The sequence below is a fragment of the Hyaena hyaena genome, unplaced genomic scaffold (genome assembly GCF_003009895.1).
Source record: "Hyaena hyaena isolate Hyena2069 unplaced genomic scaffold, ASM300989v1 scaffold_38, whole genome shotgun sequence".
NCBI lineage: Eukaryota > Metazoa > Chordata > Mammalia > Carnivora > Hyaenidae > Hyaena > Hyaena hyaena.
This window is the reverse complement of record NW_024080670.1, coordinates 3779371-3801699: the sequence shown is the minus strand read 5'-3', so window position 1 is coordinate 3801699 and position 22329 is coordinate 3779371. Positions and strand designations below refer to the sequence as shown.

The 22329-nt window shown below is 57.8% G+C and overlaps 2 protein-coding genes and 1 non-coding gene across 5 annotated transcripts; all 3 read left to right on the top strand.

Annotated features, from left to right (window-relative positions):
- The first annotated feature begins 138 nt into the window (after window positions 1–138).
- Window positions 139–353, top strand: LOC120230220. The gene has a single exon (XR_005527947.1). It is a non-coding gene; the product is annotated as a small nucleolar RNA U3 (small nucleolar RNA).
- Window positions 354–2890: 2537 nt separating this feature from the next.
- Window positions 2891–8174, top strand: LOC120230125 (small nuclear ribonucleoprotein-associated protein B'-like). Its single transcript, XM_039229569.1, has 2 exons — window positions 2891–3456; window positions 7948–8174. The coding sequence occupies exons 1-2, from the start codon at window positions 3204–3206 to the stop codon at window positions 8172–8174; spliced, it is 480 nt and encodes a 159-aa protein (XP_039085500.1). The 5' UTR covers window positions 2891–3203.
- A 469-nt stretch (window positions 8175–8643) lies between these two features.
- CERCAM (cerebral endothelial cell adhesion molecule) lies at window positions 8644–19161 on the top strand. Of its 3 annotated transcripts, none has more exons than XM_039229742.1 (14): window positions 8794–8859; window positions 9148–9279; window positions 10501–10611; window positions 10785–10902; window positions 12136–12270; window positions 12351–12555; window positions 14027–14146; window positions 14454–14530; window positions 14635–14741; window positions 15517–15649; window positions 17227–17354; window positions 17502–17705; window positions 18088–18340; window positions 18658–19161. In XM_039229742.1, the coding sequence occupies exons 3-13, from the start codon at window positions 10538–10540 to the stop codon at window positions 18338–18340; spliced, it is 1554 nt and encodes a 517-aa protein (XP_039085673.1). In that variant the 5' UTR covers window positions 8794–8859; window positions 9148–9279; window positions 10501–10537; the 3' UTR covers window positions 18658–19161. The 3 variants fall into 3 exon arrangements, with proteins under 3 accessions (XP_039085672.1, XP_039085673.1, XP_039085674.1); XM_039229743.1 differs by having other exon boundaries at window positions 8843–8859; window positions 9248–9279; XM_039229741.1 differs by lacking the exon at window positions 9148–9279 and having other exon boundaries at window positions 8644–8859.
- The last annotated feature ends 3168 nt before the right edge of the window (window positions 19162–22329 follow it).

The window sequence follows — 22329 nt, the reverse complement described above, 5'->3', positions numbered from 1 at the left end:
CTCCACAGACTCCAAGCTGGGTGGCCCTGGACAAGTGCCTCGGCCTCTCTGAGCATCAGCTCTCCGCCGTAAGCCAGAGTTAATGATGCACCTGTTTTGTGAGGTTGCTGAGGATCAAGCGCTCAAAGAGGATTAGAAATGCTGTTTTCAGGGGTCATTTCTATCCTCTGCCCCTGACAATTGCAGTTTCTCTGAATGTCTAGAACCCCAGAACACAAGACAGGCAGGAGGCAGCCTTCCCTCCTCAATGGGAAACCAGCCTTTGGTGTTGCTTCCGCATCTGCCACTTGCCATTGATAATTGTCTTTCTCTTCCTTTGGGAGAGCAGGAGAGAGGGGATGGCACTGAGTGGTCTCTGTCATTAAAAAAAAATAATAATAAAAGATGAGATCCCGGAGAGGGGTTAGCGATCACAGCGCCTGGCGCCGACTGCGAAATGCCCAGAATGAAGGGGTGAACACTTCATTCTCGCCACTGTCATCATGGAAATCCATCTGCTCCCAGATCAGAGCCTCATGCTTCGGGCCTTAGAGTTTAGCCTCCTCGTTACAGAGGGGGAAACTGAGGCGCAGAGCGGGGAAGGACTTGCTGAGGGTAACCTGGCAAATTGGTGGCAGAGCAAGAAGCAGCTCGCAGGCCCCTCGATCCACAGTGGAATCCCCATCACTTCTCCTTCGCTCCCTCCCCAGCTCAAGCCCTCCTCCGGGGAGCCCGGGGGTCCAGCGCCCTGGCACCCAGTCCGGCCCAGGCAGAGCCCCGCAGAGAAGTAGCAGTGCTTAGAGGAGTAGGCACAGAAGCCCGGCGCGTTCTCAGCCCTGGCTCTTTGTCTGCTGCTTTGTGATGGTAAGTGCTCCCCCTAAATCAGTTCTGTGACACTGTTATTGTTGCCCAGGGCGCAAAGAGTCTAAACTTTTCCCCTGAGGTCAAGAATGTGGCCGGTCCCCAAGCCGCCAGGAGCAGGGGCCTGGGTGGCTGGGGGTGGGGCTGGGGCCTCACCCCGAGCTGGGGCGAGATGTGGAGGGGAGGGGGTCAGTAGGAACAAAACGCTTTGAAATGCCTCCTCTCCATCACTGCCAACATTGTCCGCTGCCCGCGGGGGGCCTGGCACCGCCTCGCCGGGGCTCCGGCCCCCAGCCCTGGCCAGGCCCGGCCCGGCATCTGAAAATGGACAGAAGGTTATTGTCCCTCCTCGCGGTCCTTTGTCTGCCCCAGTTCCAGATGTCTAGGCTGGGACCAGGGAGCTGACCCATGGTGGGCAGGGGGAGAGGACAAAGGGAGCGAGCACGGGTCACTGCATCCTGAGGGGTCGTTCCCAGACCCTGAGATCCCACCCAGCCGTGGCCCAGTCACCTTCTGGGCCGTCTCAGCTCCGGGATTGTCCCCGTCCCCTTGTCCCTTCTCCCCCTCCCACCAGACCAGGTTCGGGCCACAGGAGGGAAGGCCACGGGGGTGCAGGAGTTAAGAGCGGGAGGCCCACAGCTCGACCCCAGTAATTGGGATCTTGGGCAAGTTGCGTCTCTCTGGCAGACCTGGGTTCAGAGCCTTCTTATGTGCCAGCTCCCTGCTGGGTGCGGGGGTGCACGGTGCTAGGTGGGCCACTCAGATCCTTCCAGATCCTTCCAGATCGTGTTAGTAGTCACAACAGTAAGGGGTGATATTTCCCACCCCTCTCCGTGTTGGGTGCTGGGCTAACCACCTCACCTACATTATCACCGTCCTTTGCACAACAAAATCAAAGACTCAGAGTATTGTTCTTACATCCATTTTGCAGCTTTGGACAGTTGATATTGAGATGTAAAGTCACTTGCCCAAAGCCAGGCTGCCAGGAACAGCAAAGCCGGGATTCTAGCCCAGGCTGACCCGCAGCCACCCAGAGGAATGATCTGCTAATGAATACTTGGAAGGTATTGAGCACAGAGCCTGGCATGGCTCCGGGAGCCGGCGTTGACGCCACCCGTTAGTGACCCCATTTCACAGATGGCGCTACCTGTTAATGATCCCATTTCACAGATGGCTCTACCAGATACTCAGACCACCAGGAAAAGAAAGTGGGGGTGGGGGTGGGGGCGGGCAAGGCGCTCAGGGAAACTTCAACAGCAACAGCGCCAGGGCTGGGGAGAGAGGGGAGGCAGCCCAGTTTCAAACTTCAATTCCGCTTGGGCGTGGGCAAGCAACTTAGACTTGCCATGCCTCAGTTTCCTCATCTGTAAACTGAAAACATTCCTGACTTCACAGGACTGTGGTGAGAATTAAATTTGATAGGGGCGCCTGGGTGGCTTAGTCGGTTAAGCGACCGACTTTCGCTTAGGTCATGATCTTGCGGTTCGTGGGTTCGAGCCCCGCATCGGGCTCTGTGCTGACTGCCAGCTCAGAGCCTGGAGCCTGTTTTAGAGTCTGTCTCCCTCTCTCGCTGACCCTCCCCTGCTCACGCTGTCTCTCTCTCTCTCTTAGAAATAAATAAAACATTAAACAAAAAAATTTTTTTAAAGAAAATTAAATTAGATAATGCATTTAAAGCACTTAACATAGGGCCTGGCACATAGCAGTTAACGATAGCTATTATTATTATTACTACTACTATTATTGTTGTGAATGGGGCTAACCTTTGTCCCTTTGAAACTTCCCCTTACCTGAGGTCACCTGAGGACAAGGCTCCGTTGAGGGGAGGGGATGTCAGGTTAGCAGCTGTTGAGGGGTGGGGAAAGCAACGCTTGGTCTTCTGGGGGGTCTCTGGAAGTCTGGCACAGGCTACTCCCACGGGGTGGGGGCTGGGGTCGCGGACGCAGAAAGGAGCTGGCTGGGCCCAGAGGAGTTAACAGCTCCCAGGCCCTGGCCCAGCGGGGCTGCCACGCTGCAGCCCCAGCCACAGCAATGATTTTCGCGGAGGAGCCAGGGCTCCTTCCTGATGGGCAAAACAGCTGGCTGCCCGGGGAAAACAGCTGGCCTCGCCCCAGCTTCCTGAGGACGGAGGCAGAGCCTCAGAGGAGGATAGCTCCCCATCTGGGGTCCTGGGAGAGGAGGGCATGGCCAAGAGGGAGAGGGTGGTTCTCCGGAGTGGGTGTGGGCGTTGGGTGGGACCCCTGGAGAGGAGAGGGTGTGGGCAGACTCCTGGAGCAGAGGCCAAGGTATGCTAGGTCTATGTAGAATGGGCAGAGTGACTCCAGCTGGGCAAGGGGGTCTCGGGCTCCCCTCAAAGAGGAAAGATGAGGGCCAGGGGAGCCAATGGGGGTCGAGCCTGCACTCAGCTCAGCCCTGGGTCTTCTTGGAATGGGGCTTGGAACCGGAGCCAGGAAGGAGCACAGGTGGGTCTCCTGGACTCCTATCTACCGAGCTGCACCCAGGACCAGAAGCAGGGCAGGAGCCCCTCCTCTGGCCAGGATGCTGGGCTCCCTTGGCCGCAAAGCAGGACAGGGGCCCAGAGAGCCCCCAACCCAGGAGACGTGAAGCTGGCAGCTGGTAAGAGCTCCATCCAAGCAGCCTCTCTGCCATGGGCCCCTGTTCCCAGCTTGCTTGGCTGCCAGGCTATGATGATGCCCAACTTTGGGGCTCTGTCTGGGATCTGGGGTTCCTCCTGGCTGCCCCCACCCAATGGCAGGGAAGAAGCACCTGAGACCTCACATGAGGTTGGGCAGGGTAGGCAGAGGGTTAACGTGGGTATAACCAGAGTCCACTGGATCAGAGCCACCTGCCTGGGCTTCTGACCCCCAAGGCCACAGGCCAGACACCCCTAGTTTCTTTCTGACCAAGGGGGCTTCTCTAACCCACCTTCCTAACCTGCGGGAAGAGGGGGCTGGCCCCTGCCTTGGGTGTGCCAGCCCCTCTCCCAGATGAAGGCCATCCTGCAAGGCCTTTGCCAGCGGATAGGCCTTGAAGCAGAGGCTCCCAGCAGGGAAGAAGGCGCAGGGGAGGGGGGCAATTCTTCTGAGGTCTCTAGCTCCCAAAGCCAGACTGAAGCCTAAGGCGCTGGCGCCACCACCCGGCTATGCCCGGAACCACAGTGTCTGAGGGATGGGCGTGAAGACTGGGAGTCCAGGTGGGGTCGGCATAGCCCAGAGCCCAGTTAGGTGTCGGCCCCAGGGTGGTCTGAACCGATTCAGCCAGAAGGGCCCAAACCGTCCTTTTTCCCCAGGCATATAGTCTACACGGCCCCGGGAATGAGGCCATAGGCCCCATAGAAGCGCAGCTTCAAAGTTGAGCCTGCATGGAGACTGCCTGGCAGTCTTGTGGGTTTAACCTCCGCTCGCACAGTTTCTGACTCAACAGGTGTGGGGAGGGGCCGGAATTTGCATTTCTAACAATTTCCAAGTGAGGGTGATGCCGGCTGGTCCAGGGACTATGCTCCGACAACCACTGCTTCAGCATTTCCGTGACTCTGGCCCACTATTACCTCTATGGAGTATGTCCTATTATTATATTTGGGGGCAAAAAAAATTAGTGGAGGTGGAAGTACAGGTGCATGATCAGCCCATCTCAGTCGGTGACCCATCATTTTGCTACTGAGAGCCCACCCTGGGTCCGGCCAGCCCTGCTCTAGGGCTGGGGATAAAATGGTAAAGGAGGTAGAAGGGTCCCTGCCTCAGAACTCACAGCCAGGAGGGCCTGGCATGTGACCTTCCCACCTGGGAGTCTAAAAGGCAGCTCAAAATAAGGTCCAGACAGACCTCGAGTCACACTCCACCAGCTTCATCTCGGGTCTTCCCCGTTCAGTAACTAGCCTGCCAGCCAGTCTGGCTGCAACCCTCAGGTCACCCAGATCCCTCGCTCTGTCTCCCACATGTAATCCCACAAGGCTGGGGGCTCGGCCACCACACTGTGTCTGCACTCTGCCCACTGTCTTCTCTCCCTGAATGCCAGCTCCTGCTTCCATCCTCGCCCCCGTGGCCCACCCTCCGCGTGGCAGCCAGAGGATCTTTGGTTACTTCTCGGCTTACCCTCTCCAGTGTCTTCCTTTTTTTTTTTTTTTTTTTTTTTTTTTTTTTTTTTTTTTTTTTTTTTTTTTTTTTTTTTTTTTTTTTTAATTTTTAATGTTTATTTATTTTTGAGAGAGAGCGTGCGTGTGAGCAGGGGAGCGTCAGAGAGAGAGAGGGAGACACAGAATCCGAAGCAGGCTCCAGGCTCTGAGCTGGCTGTCAGCACAGAGCCATACGCGGGGCTCGAACCCGCGAACCGTGAGATCATGACCTGAGCTGAAGTCGGATGCTTAACCGACTGAGCCATCCAGGCGCCCCATCCCTCTGGTTTTATTTTGTTCATAGCATTACTGTCCTTTGAAAATACCTATTAGTTTATTAGTTTGTTTCCTGTCTGTGCCCTCAACCAGGATGTGAGCGCCCTAGAAGCAGAGATTGTCTTATGTGCCCCAAAACCTATACTTCTACCTGCACATAGTATGCGCTCCATAAATACTTGCTGAATGAATGGGATTACTTAGGATGCCATGTCGGGGTAAGTGCCCCAGACATGACACGGGGAACGCTTTCCAGAGGAAGTTAGTTTAGGCTGAGACGGGAGGGCCCATAGGAGTATAGGCAGGGGTGGGGGGAGGGTGCGGCGGGGGAAGGATGTGGGACAGTCCTAAAGCCTGGAGTATTCAGGAAAGCTGTAGATAGTCCAAATTGGCTGGAGCAGGCGATTAGGGGAGAGGAGAGGTCAGAGGAGTTAGAGACGTGCCACACAGGCCATGCAGGGTCTCACTGCTCCGTGAGGGGTTTGAGCCCTATACTGTGGGCAATGCGCAGTCCCTGAAGCGTGTTAACCCCGGAAATTTAGAAAGAGTGGCTGAGGGCGGAATGGTTTCTAGGCAGACAGTGTAGGGGGGCAGGTCCCTGGGAGATGCTGTGGGCCAGGTGAGCAGGACTGGTGCCCAGCGCGCAGGGCGGGGGGGGGGGTTGGGCCGGGGAGCAGCGGTGCGGAAGAAAAGAGGTGGCCAAGTGCCGGGGACGTTGAGGTGGTGGTCCTGCCAGGATGAGGTGATGGAGGAGGTTGAAAGAGGGACACCTCTGTCATCAGTGACACCCAGCTCTCCAGCTTGAGGGGACCAGGTGGCAGAGGAGGTACCATTCTCTAGATTGAGGAGGTCGCTGGAGGGGGAGCAGGTTGGGGGGAAAGGGTGGGGTTCTGTTGTGAGTGGATGGAATCTTGGGGCACCTGCCTGGCTCAGTAGGCAGAGCATGTGACTCTTGATCTCAGGGTCGTAAGGTTGAGCCCCACCCCTGGGTGTAGAGTTTAACTTAAAACACACACACACACACACACACACATGGAATCTGGGTCCAAATGGGTAGTGGAGACACAGGTCGGTTTTCCAGAAAGACAGAGTGGCCTGCATGGTCAGCTGCTAAAGAGAACCCTCTTCTTGGTTGAGGAGATAATATCCTTTGTGGGGAGTGGCCGGCAGGACTCTGGTCTTGGCAGGAGCAGTTTGGCTGAACGGAGATGAGGAAGGAAGCCTTGGAGCAAAGCACAGATCCTAGTTCAAGAGGTTTAGAGGGAGAGAGAGAGGGAGAGAGAGAGAGAGAGAAGGCTGCAGCTGGGGGCCGGCAAACAGCTTGGAGTGTTCCTATTTTAAACTGGGGGAGATTCAAGTCAGAGGAAGCACCCGGAAGAGAGGGGGGGCTGATGATTCCAGGAAGCACAAGGGCATTTGGAGCTTAGGGGCCGTTCCATCCTGCGGAGGGGGCGTCCCTCCCGCGGTGCCAGGCGGTGAGAGCTGAGGCAGGCTTGGGGGCAGGGGACAGTTTGGAGGCTGGAAATGAGAGCTCCCAGGGGAGGGCTTCTCTTTTTCTCCAAAAAGTAGCCGGGAGAGCCTCGCTGGAGCAGAGGCTGTGAAGTGCCACTGAGGAGAGGGGACAGGGGCACAGGGGAAACGGACCGTTGGGCCTGGTCACAGTGCAGAGGGGAGTGGAGGTCCTGTCTGCAGTAGCCCCAACATGCCAAAAAGCAAGATGGTTGGAGGGGTTTTTCCCAGGCAGGGGTGAGGGGAAACCCACAAGCAAGCGAGGCTGTGACAGCTGGATCACTGGATGGACTGCGGAGAGAGGAAGGGGACAATGGGAGGGGTCAGTGCATTCAGAGGGGGAGGAGGAGGAGGAGTTGAGGCCAGAGAGGAATTTGGAAACCCCTGTGACCAATAGGATGGGCAGAGGCTCTGGGAGGGCTCCAGGATGGGAGAGGTGGGGCACGCTGCTTCTCTTGAGAAAGCGAACCCCCATTCTGGCGCTGGGAGTGCCTTCTGGCCAGAGGCTACCATGCGAGGGAAGGGACTCTTCCACGGGGCCTCAGACCTTTCATTACAGGGCCACTAGCCCCCTAGAAGATTTGACTGGGGGTCTGGTGGAAGCTTCGGATCGGGGCTGCAGACCTGGCCTCCTGGGTTCATGCCCCCACAGACTGCCCCATCTTCAGGCAAGTCCATCCCTTGCTGATCCCCCCCCCTCCCCCAGCAGAGAGTGCGTAGGGGCTTAGCCCTCTTCCCTGACCCTGGGAGGAGGCCGAAGTGAGACCCAAAGGGGCCATAGGAAAGTAGGCCTTCACGGTGAGTGGGAGGTGAATGGAAGGGGAGCTTGGCTGCTTCTCCAGTCCTGTCTTTCAGCCCCGGCAGCTCTTCCTGCGGCCAGGCTCCATGCCGAGAGAAGCCTGGAGTGTGTTCAGTGCCTCAAGGAATCCTTGCAAACCCACCCAGAGGAGGTCCAGAGGCTCAGGGAAAGTGATACTGAGCTGGAACCCACCGCTGGTGCCTTTGGGCCCCTCCCTTTCCTGCCCTCTCCTAAGAGAAGCTGGAGCCCCCTTCCCATCTCAGCGGGGGCCTCAGGAACCCCCCTCCCCCGGCTCTGCCCCAGGGGAGGCTATATATACCTCCTGCTTTGTACCTGGCTGGGTTACGGTGCGGGCTCTGTGGTGCCCCCTAGGTCTACACTCAGCCTGAGAGTGGGCTTTGCTCTCTTCAAGGGCCGGAGCAGCGCCGGCGCTGGCGGCGGAGGCGAGGACGACGCCGCGTGCAAGACGCCGCGCTCAGGACGCAGCTGGATGGCGCGCCCGGGTCCCGGGGACCCCAGCCCCCCGCCCCGCCCCCCAAGCCGGAGTCGCCGCGCAGGTCTGAGAAGTTCCGCGTGGGCCCGCCAGAGGGCGTCCGGGGGTGGGGCGGAGGAGGGGCGGGAACCGGGGAGCCCGGCTAGGGCCACTGCCGGTCGGTCCCGCCCCGCGGGGCTGCGACTAGGTTTCCGAGGGTCGCATGGGTGGCCAGGGAATCCGGACTCAGGGGCGTCGGACGCTCAGTGGAGCCGGGATTCCGGGGGCTGAACGCTCCGGGCTTCGGAGTGGAGCGTTCTCGGGCACCGGGGCGGCTCGGATGCCGTCCCCCGGGACCCTCCCCTCTGCTCCCTTCCCCCCGCCGGCGCCCAGCCGGGAGGGCGCTGCTCCTGGGTCGCGCGTGGGGCGGGTCTCCGGGCCCTGGCCCTTCGCTGCCCCTGGCGGAGGAGAGGACACTTGAGAATCGGCGCGTAGCGGGTGGGAGGGGGAGCCCACTCTTTGGGGGTACGCCCCCCTTCTCCGGCCGCCTCGGCCCCGCCCCGCCCCCACGCCCCGCCCCGGCCCGGCCGCCCCGCCCACTCCCCTCGGCCGGGCCAGAGCCCCCGCGGCCGCCGCCGCCGCCAGAGCGCCCGCCATGCGCGCCGCCCCCGCCGCCCCGCTGCTCCAGCTGCTGCTCCTGCTGGGGCCGAGGCCGCCGGCTGCGGGAGTCGCGGAGCCTCCACTGCCCGCCGTGGTCCTCACCATCCTGGCCCGCAATGCCGAGCACTCACTGCCCCACTACCTGGGCGCGCTGGAGCGGCTGGACTACCCGCGGGCCAGACTGGCCCTCTGGTGAGAGAGACCGGCGGGCATTGGCACCCTCTGGGCGTGAACCCCCGGGTCCCACGGACAGCTTCCACCCCAGATGGGCCCGTCTGCTCCGTCCAGACACCACCCAGACAGGCCCCTCCCCTGGCCGACAGGCCCTCCGCAGTCCTGAGCCCCGGGACGGAACCCCCTATCCCCTTGGCCCTGCGGAGTGACCTCTAAGGACTTAGGGTGACCCCGGAACACTCACCCCGGCCCCTACTCCTCCAGTGGGGACCTCCTCTGGGTTTAAGTTGGGTTCTCTCGCCCTAGCTTCAGAGCCCAAACTCCAGCCCCCTGAGCCCTGTGATTGGCTTGACCTGGAGTGGAGCAGACAGGAACAGCTGGCCTTCCCTGGGTCCCCACGTGGCAGAGATCAGCGGGACCGGGGATCCTGGGGAGCAGGTGAGGGGGCTGGCAGTCTGGCTCCCCGCTGCTCTGCAGAGGGGTCAGACCTGATCCTTCCCTGGGCTGGCTCCAGCCTCTCCGTGGAGGGCGTGGGTCTTGCCATCCGAGGGCAGAGCCCCTTCTCTAGAATCTCTCCCCCAGGCGTCCCCACAGGGTACTGGGATCAGAGGCCACAGTCTGTGGAAGCCAGAACAGGGAGGAGTCGCCAGCTGAGGTTGGGGATAAACTGAGAGAAATGACAAACTGCCCCCCAGGACACACCAAAGTTGGGCTTGGGGTGGAGCCGTGGCCTGGGGAGGCCGCCCACAATTACCACAGTTTGGGAGTTAGTCAGTTCCCACCCCGCCAAGACATGACACGAAGCTAGTCCTCACTTCTGGGGATCTGGCTTAAAGGGGCAGGATCACCTAAAACCTTGGCTCGTGGCTTAGCCGTCGGTGCCCTCCTCTGTCTCCAGACTCTCTCCCGCAGAGGTTATGCTCCGTGGTGACGGAGCTCGGTCCCGTCAGCCCTTCTCAGGGGTGTTTGAGTAGCGCTTGGTCCTCGTTACAGCTTTCGGGCAGGGGAGAGAGCAGCCCTTCTGTCCCGCCCTGAGAGGGGAAGGGACTGACCTGCGGTCTCCCGGCACGGAAGGAAGGTATCAGGGACATGTGGCCGGTGTGTTCCTCAAAACTGAGGTACTTTGCCTTTCAAATGCATTTGTGTCCTGTTGTCGCAGCCTGTGAGCCAGGCAGGACAGCTTATAGTTGTTACAGACGGGGAAAGTGAAGCCCAGGGACGGATGGGACTTGCCTGAGGCCACACAGTGGGTCACAGGCCTGTGACTGGGACCTGGCTGCTTGCCTTACTCTAAAAAATTTTTTTTAATGTTTTATTTATTTCTGAGAGAGAGAGAGAGAGAGAGACAGTGTGAGCAGGGGAGGGGCAGAGAGAGAGGGAGACACAGAATCTGAAGTAGGCTCCAGGCTCCGAGCTGTCAGCACAGAGCCCGACGCTGGGCTCGAACCCATGAACCGTGAGATCGTGACCTGAGCTGAAGTCAGAGGCTTATCCGACTGAGCCACCCAGGCGCCCCTTGCCTTGCTCTGTAGCACACCTCCTTCCCCCGTAGCACCCAAGAGTCTAGCCTCACAGATGTCGGTGCTCCAGGGGTCAAGGTTGCCTTGGGGTTTGGCTCTTCTGTGGCTGTGCCCCCTCACCCTGCTTCTGTGTCCCCAGGTGTGCCACAGACCACAACACGGACAACACCACAGGGATGCTGCAGGAGTGGCTGGCCGCCGTGGGTGACGACTATGCGGCCGTGGTCTGGAGGCCTGAGGGGGAGCCCAGGTGGTGATCTGGGGGGAAAGGTGCTTGGGAAGATGGGCAATGGCTGTAACCTAGAGAGGAAAAGGGACGGCCCCAAGGACAGCCTCCAGGCCAGGGCTCTGTCCACTGCTCTGCAGAGAGGAGGGCCACACGCACCTGCCCCATGGGACCATCTCATCTCTTTACCCTCTCAGGTCCTACCCAGATGAAGAGGGTCCCAAGCACTGGACCAAAGAAAGGCACCAGTTTCTGATGGAGTTGAAACAGGAAGCCCTGACCTTTGCCAGGGACTGGGGGGCTGACTACATCCTGGTAAGAAAGCCTGGCCAGGATGGAGTTTCCCGCAGGCGGTGGTATCTGCCCCTGATAGAAATCTTGCTGTGACATGACAGCATGTAGGCCAGATCCTTTAGCTAGCAACCTGGCTCAGAACCCAGACCAGATATTGAGCTTGGATCCCCGTGTTTGAGTTCACACTAGCTACTAAGTCTGGATCCCTGAGACAGATTGCAGGGTATATACTGAGCCTAGATCCCTAGGCCAGAGCCCAGAGTATAAACTGAGCCTGGTTCCCTGGACTAGAACTCAGAGTAGGTCTTTGGTTCTATTCCCTAAGTCAGACCTAAAATAAAGTTCTCATTGGGGGTGTGGGGAGCTCAGTCGGTTAAGCTTCCATCTTCGGCTCAGGTCATGATCTCACTGCTCATGTGTTCTAGCCCCACATCAGGTTCTGTGCTGACAGCTCAGAGCCTGGAGCCTGCTTCAGATTCTATGTTTCCCTCTCTCTCTGTCCCCCCACCCCCACTCGTGCTCTTTCTCACTCAAAAATATAATTTTAAAAATTTATTAGGGGCACCTGGGTGGCTCAGTCAGTTGAGCGTCCGACTTCAGCTCAGGTCATGATCTCATGGTTCGTGGGTTCGAGCCCCACGTTGGGCTCTGTGCTGACAGCTAGCTAGGAGCCTGGAGCCTGCTTCGGATTCTGTGTCTCCCTCTCTCTCTGACCCTCCCCTGCTCACACACTCTCTCTCTCTCAGAAAAAAAAAAATTAAAAATTAAAAATGTATTGATTTATTTTGGAGAGAGAGATAGTGTGAGTGGGTGAGGGGCAGATAGAGAGGGAGAGCAAGAATCCCAAGCAGGCTCCATGCCGCCAGCACAGAGCCTGATGTGAGGCTTGAACCCATAAAACCGTGAGATCGTGACCTGAGCCAAAACAAAGAGTCCGATGCGTAACCGACTGGGCCACCCGGGAGCCCCCATCTCTCTCAAAAATATAAATAAACATTAAAAATGTTAAAATAAGGTTCTTAGATCAGCAACTCAGGTTTAATCTCTGGGCCCAATCCATGAGCCAGTGCTCCAGACTAGATCCTTGGTCCAGACACAGACCTACTGGTTTATAGGTTAGAACTTTCTAACGGAACCCACTGGACCCCAGGAGACACGCGGGGTCGTTGGCAATCTAGAGACTGCCCCTCTCAGTGAATCCCTGGGGGTACAGCCTAGATAAGGCTGGGACCTGAGACGGCCGCCTCCCCAAAGTTCGCAGATACAGACAACATTCTGACCAACAACCAGACGCTGAGACTTCTGATAGAGCAGGGGCTGCCCGTGGTGGCCCCAATGCTGGACTCGCAGACCTACTACTCCAATTTCTGGTGTGGGATCACCCCCCAGGTAAGGCTGGGGATGAAGGCCTTGGGGTCTGTGGGCCACAGCGGGGCTCCATCACAGCTCAGAGCAACCCCTTTCCCCAGGGCTACTACCGCCGAACAGCCGACTACTTCCCCACCAAGAACCGCCAGCGCCGGGGCTGCTTCCGTGTCCCCATGGTCCATTCCACCTTCCTGGTGTCCTTGCAGGCCGAGGGGGCGGCCCAACTCGCCTTCTACCCCCCTCACCCCAACTATACCTGGCCCTTCGACGATATCATCGTCTTCGCCCATGCCTGCCAGGAAGCTGGTGAGGACCCGTTCTCCGTGAGCATTCCTGGAAGCCTCTAGGCCTTTGCACACGCTGTTCCCTCTGCTTTGCACACCCTCCTCCAGTCTCCAGTTCGTCCTGTTAAACTCTTGTTTGTCCAGGTCGTAGCCTTTCTTGAGCCTGTTGTCCCAGTAGGCTAGATGTCCTTCTTCTGGCTTCCCAACGTGCCACTTTCACGTATTCTTTCATTAGGCAGATGTTTGTGGAGCACCCACCATGTGCCAGGCACTGGGGAGACAGTGGTGAGTAAACTCAGGCAGTCTCTGCCCTCTTGGAACCTCCGGTCCAGTCGGCCCAAGGATCTCACAGACTAATGTTCAATCACAGCCATGACAGAAGGAATGTGTCCTGATTCTAGGTGCTCAGGAAGCTTAGACCAGAATAGATCTGGTCAGGGAAGGCTTCCTGGAAAGTATGAACTTTGAGGCTGAGATCTAAGGTATGGGAAAGCATCAACAAGAGCAAGAAAGAGCATTTCAGGCAATGGGACCAGCAAGTGCAAAGGCCCTGTGGTAGCAGGGAACGTAAGAAGGCAGGTGACAGGAGCCGAATAAGTGAGGGAGACACAGTACGGGTGGAGGCACTAAAGGTAGGCAGGGGCCAGCCTATATGGACCTGACCTGCAAGCCTCTGGTCTTTAACCTGAAAACACTGGGCAGCCATCAGAGGATCAAGTGATTGATTTCACACACTGAAAAGAACACTCTGGTGTTGGCGTTATTTTTAAGTTGGAAATTACTGGAGAGTGTTTGGGCGGAGCTGGGCTAAATCCAGTCCTGAGGAAGAGTCAGAAAGGAGGGTGAGACAGAGACACCAGCGTTGGAAAGAGAATCTTGAGAAGAGACTAATTCAGGGAGAATGAGAAGTGGCCATCTAATCCAGAAATGCCGCGTGTGAGCAAGGGGTGTGCAAAGAGTTTCCAGAGGGGAAAGTGTGGTAGCTGGCTTTTTCGTGCAAGAGGTGTTGGCGGAGTCTGCTGCAGACAGGCCAGCCAAGAGATCTTACCAAGTGCAAAAGGTGAGCGAAAGAAAAACAGAGCCATGGAGAATCGATGGGAAGAAGCCGAAGTGTTCAGTTTTCAAGGCCACCACTGCTTCGAGGGACAACCGCTTGAAAGAATTTTGTGAATCGGGTTTCGTCGGTATCATCCAGGCACCCAGCTACTGAGTCCCTGCTCTGGACCAGGCTCTGTGCTCCCTGCTGGGCATGGGATTGCTTCTCCCTCCCCGTGATGCTCACCACCAACGCCCAGCACCCGGCCGGTGCCCTAGACACATCTGTGGAATGAACAAACCATCTCAGCAGAAAGGCCCCTTAGATACTGTTTGAGTAAAGCCCTTTCTCCCTCCAGCCCCATGGTTGGGACACTGAGTCCCCGAGGGGACACGTGCTTTGGGGTCTGAGGGCCCTGCCCCCCCCACTCCAGCACCCACTCGGCCTCTCTCCACAGGAGTCGCGGTCCATGTGTGCAACGAGCACCGTTACGGGTACATGAACGTGCCCGTGAAATCCCACCAGGGGCTAGAGGACGAGAGAGTCAACTTCATCCACCTGATCTCGGAGGCGCTAGGTGAGGGCCGGGAGGCGGGGCCCTAGCCTGCTGCCGCTGCTCCCCGCTGCCCCCTGCGCCCCTTCTCCCAGGCCCTGAGCCTGGCCGGGCAGTGGGCTCGGGGTCGCAGCCTTACCTCTAACTCATTCCTTGTCTCTGGGCAAGTCCTTTCCCCCGCTGGGCCTCAGCGTCCCCATCTCTACAATGTGATCCCCCAGGGCTCTTTTTGCTGGGTGTTCTGCCGAGGGGGCAAAAATGAGGTGGGGGCGGGGCTGAGACTCCAGGGTCCCTGCTGGCTCTTCACGACTGGGGGTGCTTTCCTCTGCAGTGGACGGGCCCCCTATGTGGGCCTCCGCTCACGTGTCCCGGCCACCAAAGAGACCCAGCAAGATGGGGTTTGGTGAGGTAGGTTCCCTCAGCCCACAGGATGGGGGTGAGGAGGCGGGTGGGCCCGCCCCTCCCTCTGCACCCACGCCCGACCCTGCACCCACCTTCCCTGCCTCCTCCAGGTGTTTGTCATCAGCCTGGCCCGCCGGCCCGACCGCCGTGAACGCATGCTCAGCTCGCTCTGGGAGATGGAAATATCTGGGCGGGTGGTGGATGCTGTGGACGGCCGGTGAGGCTCCCTGGGGTGGGGCCCTGGGCGGCGGAGGGCGGGGGTGGTCCTTCGGAGCTCCCTAGGAATGGCAAGAGCAGACAAATGGATGGAGGGAGTTTGCTGTTCCAGGAGGTACTCAAACAGGGCCTGAGTAATTGCGTCTTGGAGAATCCAAATAGGACAGGATGACTTCCTTCAGCCTACGGAGGCAGGAGAGTGAGTGGTTAAGGCCCAGAATCTGGAGCCCCCGGGCTTGCGCTCCAGCTCTGCCGCGTGCCAGCTGGGCGATCTCTGGCTCATGACCGCCACCCCTCAGCCCTGCCGTGTGAATGGCAGACAATTGTGTCTCCCTCTTAGGATTTACAAGGGCTCAGCGAGGATTTAGCGCAGGGCCTGACACATAGTAAGTACTCCAGATATTATCATCAGGCTTATTTTTTTCCAAGGGTCCATGATGGGTGGGGGTGGGAGCGGGCCTGTCATGTTGCCCTGGGAAACCAGAGGTCACGTGGCTGCACTCGCCCACTGCTGTTTGCCACTCATGCCCCCCGCCCTTCAGACGCTGGGATGTCCCATCTTTTCCCTGGGCTTCTGCCCAAGAGGCCGATACTGTGTTCCCCCCATTGATTCTGGGGAACATCCGCTGATAGCTTCAGGCCCCATGAAGCGGTCACAAGGCTGACACCTCCTTCAAACTAAACTCCAGTGTGACTGCCCCCCACAGGCACAGGCCAGCGCCCCTGGATGGGTCCCTGGCAGGCACCCCTCACCCCATGACCCTCATTTCCCTCAGGACACTCAACGGCAGTATCATGAGGAGCCTCGGCGTGGACCTGCTCCCCAGCTACCAGGACCCCTACTCGGGTCGCACGCTGACCAAGGGCGAGGTGGGCTGCTTCCTCAGCCACTACTCCATCTGGGAGGAGGTGAGGAACCCCCTTTGGCCCACACCCCCACAGGCAGAGCGGGGCCACCCTATTCACTGCTCTGTGCTCAGCCTTCAAGGGACCTATGGGTGAATGAATATATTAAAAAAGACCTGGCCAGCAGCTTTTTTGTTTTTATATATATATTTTTTTAATTAATTTATTTTTAATTTTTTAGTGTTTTTTATTTATTTCTGAGAGAGAGAGAGAGACAGTGTGAGTGGGGGAGGGTCAGAGAGAGAGGGAGACACAGACTCTGAAACAGGCTCCAGGCTCTGAGCTGTCAGCACAGAGCCTGACGTGGGGCTCGAACCCATGAACTGTGAGATCATGACCTGAGCCGAAGTCAGACGCTTAACTGACAGAGCCACCCAGGCACCCCAAGACCTGGCCTGTAGCTTTAAACTGTGTTCATCCCTGTGCCTTATTCATTCTGTAGCCTCTGTTGAGCACGTACTCTGTGCTAGGAGATCTTCTGCTCTGAGAATATAGAGACAAACCAATAAAAGGCCCTTCTGGTTCTCTCGGGGCTCCGGGACCAGAGGAGGGCACAGAAACCAAGCTTGCCATGGAGGGTAGATGTACAGGCTTGTCCTAGAGTGTGGACTGGCCTGGATTCCTGGCCTGGTGGGTCAAGTGGCATTGAAGGGCAGTGAGAAGAGCGTTCTGGGCAGAAGTAAACAGTAGAGCAAAGGCCCTGAGGCAGGAAGAACTGTATGTTCAGAAGTGGGAAGAAGAAAGGCCTGGGACTTGGCCAGGAGGCCTCGGCTTAGGGCTGCGGGTATGGGTGCGGGTGAGAGGTTGCTGCCTGGTCCCTGAGGAGGGACGAGGGGCCTGGCCCTGCAAGGGGCAGGCGCGCCCTCCAGGCACCACCCAGGCCGGCTTCTTGTTTTTATTTTCTACCGCAGCCAAAATATATGCATGTGAGCTCATAGTTCTCTTTGTTTCCTACTGTCTCTGAACAGACTGAAGGATGAATTCCATTTCACCGTTTACTGTGCCGATTTCATTTTTTTTTCATGTTTCCAGAAAGAAAAAGTACTTTTTCTTAGGGATCGTGGGGTCTAGGGTCTTCCTTTGGGGAAGTTCAGAAGGCCCAGTGAGGAGCTGAGCCTGGAGTCCAATAGATGCAGGTTCAGGTCCCGGTTCTGCTGTAGGCTGTGTGCTTGGACAAGTGCTCATACCTTCCCGTGTCTCCGTCTCCTTATTACAGTACAGGGACATCGTGCGTCCTGCCTCTTGAGGGTCCCCGGATGAGCAGTAGTTCGTGGCCCCCGGGCTATGGCAGCGCTCTGTGAATACAGCAGAGGTTACCATGGCCATCACGATTCTACTTGGCGAGCTAGACCTGGGGGGGAGGGGGCCTGGAGGGCCTTGAATGCCAGAGCCAGATGTTGGGATTTCAGTCCCCAGGCGGTGGGAGCCCCAGCGGGCTTTGGAGCAGCTGAGTGACCTGGCCAGGGCTGAGCCTTTGGCATATAACCGAGGCCAGAAAGAGTCTGTCACAGGCAGGGAAGGGGACAGCCTGAATCTAAAGAGCCATCCCCTGTGTTGTGTCCCCTTCCCCCGCACCACAGGTGGTTGCCAGGGGCCTGGCCCAGGTCCTAGTGTTTGAGGACGATGTGCGCTTTGAGAGCAACTTCAGGGGGCGACTGGAGCGGCTGATGGAGGAGGTGGAGGCAGAGGAACTGCCGTGGGACCTGATGTAGGCAGCCTGCGCCTCCAGGGGCCGGGAAGAGGGGCGGCCTCGGGGGCTCTGCGAGAGCCTGGCCTGTGGGGTGCGATTGGGGAAGGGGTCCTCTGACACCCTAGGACCCACAGTGACTCCCGGGACCCTCGATGTCACCCATAGCTACCTGGGCCGGAAGCAGGTGAACCCGGAGGAAGAGGCAGCCGTGGAGGGGGTGCCGCACCTGGTGGTGGCCGGCTACTCCTACTGGACGCTGGCGTATGTCTTGAGCCTGGCGGGTGCTCGCAAGCTGCTGGCCTCCCAGCCCCTGCGCCGAATGCTGCCCGTGGACGAGTTCCTACCCATCATGTTTGACCAGCACCCCAAGTGAGTCGGGGGGGGGGGGCAGGCAGGGCAGGGTCCTCTCCTCCCGGGAGCCCCCGTCTGCAAGTCTTAAGTCCCCCTGCTGGGCAGCTGGGGAGACGGGGGCTGGTGAGGCTGAGTCACTTCTTCGAGGCCACCATGGAGTAGCCCAGCCTCGCTCTGGAGTCAGACCAACCTAGGTGTAAACTCTGTGCTGCCCATGTGGTTTATAGTCAAGCCACTTCCCTGCGCCGAGCCTCGGTTTCCCCCGTCTGGGAAATGGAGATGATAGAAACCCTGCTTCTCTGAGTTGGTCGTGAGGTCTTGAGGGGGGAGGGCAGTGAGGTGCTTCGGGCAGGTGAGGTGCCCGGCGCCAGGCCTCCTGAGCCTTCCCCCCGCCCCACAGTGAGCAGTACAAGGCGCACTTCTGGCCGCGGGACCTGCGCGCCTTCTCTGCGCGGCCCCTGCTCGCTGCCCCCACCCACTACGCAGGGGACGCGGAGTGGCTCAGCGACACGGAGACATCCTCGCCCTGGGACGACGACAGCGGCCGCATCGTCAGCTGGAGTGGCTCTCACAAGACCCTGCGTGGCCCCCGCGTGGACCTGGCCGGCAGCAGCGGGCACAGCCTCCACCCCCGCCCCCGGGATGAGCTCTAGGTGAGGGCGGGGCTGGGAAGCGCCTCCTGCGGGCGGCGGCGGGGGCGGGGCGCGCGCCTCCGAGTTCTCTCCCCTCCTGGGCTGAGTGTGTCTGGGTCTCTGTTTCCCCTTCTCAGCCTGCCTCCCCCCTCCCTCACAAGGGCTCTGCCCCCGCCTCTGTGTGTCTGTGGCTCCCTGCTTTTCTCTGTCCACCTCCAGCTTTCTCTCTCGGCCTATCTGTCTCTCAGACCTCCTCTGTGTCTTTTCCTGCCTCTGCCTCTGGATATGCCACTCCAGTTCCCTCTCTTTCTCTCTCCTCGCCTCTTCTGTCCCACCAGGTCCAGGCCATGACTCCGGAGGAGCTCAGGAGGAGGCCGACCTGGAGATCGCTGGCAGGGGCCGCCACCAGGACCCACAGACCCCACAGAGACCCGACTGTCACCTGAGGCGTGGCCGCTCTGCCCTCTGGCCCCACCTTACATGGGGAGAAACCACTCAGATGGGACCCCCTTCCCTGAAGGTCACATGGCCAAAGGGCAGGGCTCCCAGGCCCTGTCACCCTCCTGACTCAGGGCCCTGGGGGGAGGGAAGAAGGGGGGCTCACCAGCCTTCAGTTCCAAGCTGGGCAGACACCAGGAGCCCTGCCCTCCCTGCAGACCCGCTGCTGGGGCCCCTCTGCCATCTTCTACCTCCACCTCAGCCCCTTTCCCGCTCTCGACACCTGGGTCTCACCTGCCTGGGCCCGCCCTCTCCCCTAGCCAGTGGGAAGTACATAGTAGCTTCCCTCAGCACATAGTAGGCCCTCAATAAAAGCCAGCTGATATTTGCACTTTATATATTTATCTCCTGGATGAGCCTCTTTGTGTGTCACAGAGGTCTGGGAGGGAAGGGTTCCCAGTTTGTGGATAAGCAGTTGGAGAAACAGAGAGGGGATGGCAGCCTGGAGGAGGCGTCAGGCTGACCGGGCACGGCCATCTCCTTGCTAGGTGATCTTGCGTGGATACCATCCCTCTCTGGGTCTCAGTCGCCTGGTGGTGAAATGGACATGGAAGAGAAGGGTCATGGCTGGGTGGGTACAGAATGGCCTGGTCTGGCCCACAGTGAATGCTCACCCACTGGGACCATCATGTGCATCACTAGCCTCACCCTGATGGTCAGGGGGCACCCAGACCTGGTCCCCTTGAATCTTCACTTGTGCAACCCCGACCGGCCCACCTACAGGTGGAGATCCGGGACTCCCCTCTGGCCCTAACCAGTGTGGCCGCCAGAGGGCGAAAGTAAGCAAGAACATGGACCCTGTGGGCCAGGGTCGCCCTCTGCTGGTGCGGGGCCAGCAATGGGGAAAGGAGCCTGGGGCACTTGGAATCACCCCCTTGTGCTGCTGGGCTGCCCACAGCAGCTCCGCCTCTTCTGCCCTTCTGCTTGGGGACCGCTGGCCTTCCTCCCTCTCCACCCGCCCTCCATAGGGTCAGCCTTCTGGACCCAGCAACTGTCCCCAGCAACTGTCCCCAGCTGGAGGGGGTCGAGCAGTGGCTCCTTGCCTTGGCCATGGCTGCCTTGGCCTCCACCAGTACAAGACTGTGGCACTGGCATGCCTAGGCCTCCTTCTTCAGGGGAGCCTCTCTCCCCTGGCAGCTCCTTGACTTGGTTGTGGAAGCACCAGCGTCCTGGCAGAGTCGGACAGGCACCCCCTGAGCCCAGGCTATTCCTTGGTCCTCCCCTGGGGATGAGGTCCAGCTGGCCTGGCTCTGGTCCCAGGACCTGGCATGTCTGTGAGAAGGACTTTGGATTAAAGCTATAGGATTGGTGCTTTGTTTGTTCCAAGAGTGAAAGGCATTGATTTCAGATGGCTATGACCTTGAGCAAGTCACTTTTCCCCTCCAGGCTTCAGGTGTCCCCTTCGCTCATTAAAACAATTATTTGTAGAGCCCCTCTTATGGGCCAGGTTTAGGCATTAGGGATACATCAGTGAATAAAAGTAACCAAAAAATCTCGGACCTGGTGCAGCTGACATTCTAGGAGGGAGGTAGACAAAACTAAACGAGTAAATATTAGAGAGTGGCAGGTGCTATAGAGCAAAACGAGAAAGGAGACATCAAGTATGGTCTGAGAACACACACACACACACACACACACACACACACACACACACACACACACACCCCTTGCCCCTCCCTCGCTGGTTACCTGGGAAGCTTGTTAAGATGCAGATTACTGACTTCTCCCCCTCCCTGTTTCCCCCACCGGTTCCGTCTGATTCTGTTGGCTGTGGGTGAGGCTTGACTTTCTGAACAAAACCATCCCAGGTGATTCTGAGCAGCTGACAGCTCTGGGAACTCCCGCTAAATTGACACACAGTAAAATTGATGCTGATGAGGGGCGCCTGCGTGATTCAGTCGGTTAAGCGTCTGACTTCAGCTCCGGTCATGATCTCAAGGGCTTGTGGGCTTAAGCCCTGCGTTGGACTCCCCACTGGCAGCGCTTAGCCTTCTTGGGATTTTCTCCGTCTCTCTCCCCCTCCTGTCCCCTCTCTCAAAAATAAATAAATAGGGGCACCTGGGTGGCTCAGTTGGTTAAGTGTCCAACTTTGGCTCAGGTCATGATCTCATGGTTCGTGGGTTCGAGCCCCGCGTCGGGCTCTGTGCTGACAGCCAGCTCAGAGCCTGGTGCCTGCTTCAGATTCTGTGTCTCCCTCTCTCTCTGCCCCTCCCCCACTCATACTCTGTCTCTGTCTCTCAAAAATGAATGAATGTTAAAAAACATTTTTTAAATTTTTTTTTTTTAATTTATTTCTAGGAGATAGAGAGAGACAGCGTGAGCAGGGGAGGGTCAGAGAGAGAGGGAGTCACAGACTGAAACAGGCTCCAGGCTCTGAGCTGGCAGTCAGCACAGAGCCCGACGCGGGGCTCGAACCCACGAACCGTGAGATCATGACCTAAGCGAAAGTCGGACGCTTAACCGACTAAGCCACCCAGGCGCCCCTAAAAAACATTTTTTAATAAATAAACTTTAAAAAAGTTGACTTTGATCTTTTACAAATGTAAGCAGTCCTGTCACCACCATGACAATGGAGATGTGGAATATATACATCTCCCCACTAATTCCCCCGTCTGGTCAGTACCCTCCTCCCTACTCCAGCCCCTGGAAACCACGGGTTTGATTCCTATCTCTATGTTTGTGCCTTTTCATCGTTTGGGTGGAATCATACATTATGCGGCCTCGTGTGTCTGCTTTTAACCAGTATAAACATTTTATTTGGAAGTTTCATATGAAACTGAGCTTTAATGCCTTCGCTAATAAGTTACATTATGGTCTTTCTTTCTTTCTTTCTTTCTTTCTTTCTTTCTTTCTTTCTTTCTTTCTTCCAACGTCTATTTATTTTTGAGAGAGAGGGTGCAAGCTGGGCAGGAGCCAGGAGCGAGCAGAGGATCCAAAGCAGGCTCCTCACTGTCAGCGCAGAGCCCAACTTGGGGCTTGAACCCACGAACCAAGAGACCATGACCTGAGTGGAAGTCAGACGCTTAACCGGCTGAGCCACCCAGGGGCTCCTACATAATGGTTCCTAATTCCAACATATTATGAAGCATGTGTTATGAAATTCTCATCAAGGCTTCCAAATACCTCCCAATACCCTTTGCATTACTCAGATGCTGTATGAATATTTTGGTTTTCTCTGTGCGCCCCACTGTGAAATGTTGGGAAGTTTTGCCCTGAGGCATACCTGCTGCTTGGAGGAGGCAGGAGAGAGGGAGAAAGCAGGAATGAGGGCCAGGGGGCAGGAACCGGTTCTGCTCCCTCCTGGTGGACTGCTTCTAAACTGCTCTGCCCCACCCCCCAAGGTTGGTACAATTGTTTGCAAACCAAGAGACAAGAGGCTTTCCTGTGAGTAAATGGCAGTTAGCCTTGGAGCATTGGCTGTTTGCCAACTGTTTTGCCTGTTCAAGATTAATCTCTCCTTTCTGGTTTCTCAGCTGAATTGTAGGTGTTGGGGAAGAGCCCTCCCTGATGGT